The 2,277-nt window shown below is 43.8% G+C and overlaps 1 protein-coding gene across 1 annotated transcript in view; it reads left to right on the forward strand.

Moving 5' to 3' along the window:
- Positions 1-2,277, forward strand: part of LOC119289735 (disease resistance protein PIK6-NP-like) — an 11,959-nt gene that overhangs the window by 5,615 nt on the left and 4,067 nt on the right. The window contains exon 2 of the mRNA XM_037568977.1: positions 1,070-1,943. Within this exon, the coding sequence (XP_037424874.1) occupies positions 1,070-1,943 (874 nt within the window). The remainder of the gene's footprint in view (positions 1-1,069; positions 1,944-2,277) is intronic.

Here is a 2,277-nt window from a genome sequence, read left to right on the forward strand (position 1 = left end):
AAAAAAAGACAAAAATATTCATAAACTTCCTTTTTTTTGCATGGTAGAAACTTTGTTGAGTGAGGTCAGCTCCAATTTTCAGATCATTTGGACATCTGAGTAACTCAACAGAAAAGACAAGTCGAGCCAAAATAGTGCATGAACAATAAAAAATTTATAGACCCAAATTTATCTTTTTTTGATAACAGTTGCTCAGACATCCAAATGATATAAAAATTGAAGCGGACCTCAAGCATCATATTATCCACCATGCAAAAAATGGATTTTTTTAACTTTCTAGTATTTTTTTTATGTTTTTATTCAACGCGGGTGCACATGATCATGGGCTTAGAAGTGGATTATCCCATGTGTTGCACCCTTTCCAAGGCACATTGAGAACATTGCATAATATATTGGAGACTTCCGAGGTAAACCGTAAGTTCCGAATCAGCAAAATACAACCACCAAATGCTCCCTACGCGTGGGACTTGTATGTCATTGTCTCTTTCTTCCCAATTCCACACACACCCACGCACATCACGCATAACTTTTGCCAGGTAATCAAATAATTCATAGAAGTGGAACTAAACATGATTTCATACAAAAAAGGGTGGGGGGGGGGGGCAAAATGAGTCGCACTACATCTTGTTATATATAGAAAATTAAAAGTAAAATTATACTATTTGCAGCGGCGGCGGGACTTGCAGGGGTGGGATGTGTCCGCATGGAATGCGGTATTGCCCACCTTAATCTCGCTGAAACTGGCCAAGGCGGTCTTAGCCCATGCCGGCAATGTGCCGCGTAGGCATTGTGTGACTCAATGGTGTGGTAACGGCCAGATCGGCCTTGTCCAACTCCGGCTCAACGCCATCATTGGTGACGGCCCCAGGGATGGGCACGTGGTCCCAAATCCGGTGCTCCCTCCTGGCGTTCATCTTCCCAGCAGCCTCTACGGCGAGCTTGATGTCGGCCCAATATAATGACTATGCTAGAGTTGCTCTTAGTTGATTGTTGGATTGGATCTGAGAAAGTTGTTTTTTTCGTCCATCCCATTGTGCTGGCTCTAGTCTAACCTTTGCGGATGGTACAGGTATGCCGCTGAGATGCCAGCAAAGGGGGTCACATTGTCATCATCAGCCCATGCGGCCACAACATCTGTTGCTTACGAAGACAGTGAAGAAGACGATGACGATCAAGGCGTGGAGGTAACGACAATGGCCGATTCAAGATGGGCGTTATTGCAGTCTAGTACACCAGAAGACAACATTAGGGTGCAGCTAGCGAAATGGATGATAGAGGATGTCGCGCGACGAGACACTTCAAAGGAGAAATTAATACCATCCATCGCCATTGTGGCACCAGATAAGAAAGAAGCCCTCGCTGTTGCAAAGGAAGCTTCGGCTATGTGGGGAAAAGGTTACACACGCAGGCGCAGTGTCTTGGTCGACATCCCAGCAGTGCACAATTATTCTGAGTTGCTACGAACCGAGGATATTCTCTACTACATCCTGCGTGTGCTGCGGCCCACCGAATCCAATCCAGAAAAACAGGATGATCAATTCGGCCTCCTTGAGGATCTGCATTCTGACAAAATGGAAGTCTCTATTTACTCAGAAAAATACACGCTGTTTGATGAAATAGACAAAAATATTCATGCAATGAAGGTTGACAACAAGATTGCAGGAATCATGAAAACTATTGAACAAAGGAAGCACGTCCTGCTGCTGCTCCACCCCAATGGAGAGAATATGGACGTGTTGGAATCCTGTAAAGATGAGCCCATAGGGGTATTCCTCCGAGCGTTGTGGATGCTCAAGAACAAACCATATGTATTTGAGTTTGAGTGTAGTACCACACAAAGCCATGCAAGGAAGTTAACCACACATTCGCAGGAAGATATTATCAAGAAAACAGCCAACATGCTTGAACAGCATATGAAACTGAAAGAAGCACATGCAGAATCGATTTGTCTCACGAAAACCCATTATGAGCAAATCCTACGGGAGGTGTTTTACCCTTTGAGCTTCCAAGAGTCCAGCCAAGCCACTGCAACTAGATATGATGATCAAAACAGACAAATGTTTGGCAAGACACTACAGGAGCTGCAGGAAAATAAATCTGACATTAAACTAGCAAAAGCAGAGCTGGAAGACAAGTCCATGAAGAAAAACGATACAGCTGCTAGGAAATCAAACCCGGATGCCCTTATTGAAGAAACCATGATCAAGATTCAACAAATGCATTCGAAGATGAAACACAAGCTCAAGATCAAAAGAATCATGGACAAAATTAATGACT

The sequence above is a fragment of the Triticum dicoccoides genome, chromosome 4A, assembly GCF_002162155.2.
Source record: "Triticum dicoccoides isolate Atlit2015 ecotype Zavitan chromosome 4A, WEW_v2.0, whole genome shotgun sequence".
NCBI lineage: Eukaryota > Viridiplantae > Streptophyta > Magnoliopsida > Poales > Poaceae > Triticum > Triticum dicoccoides.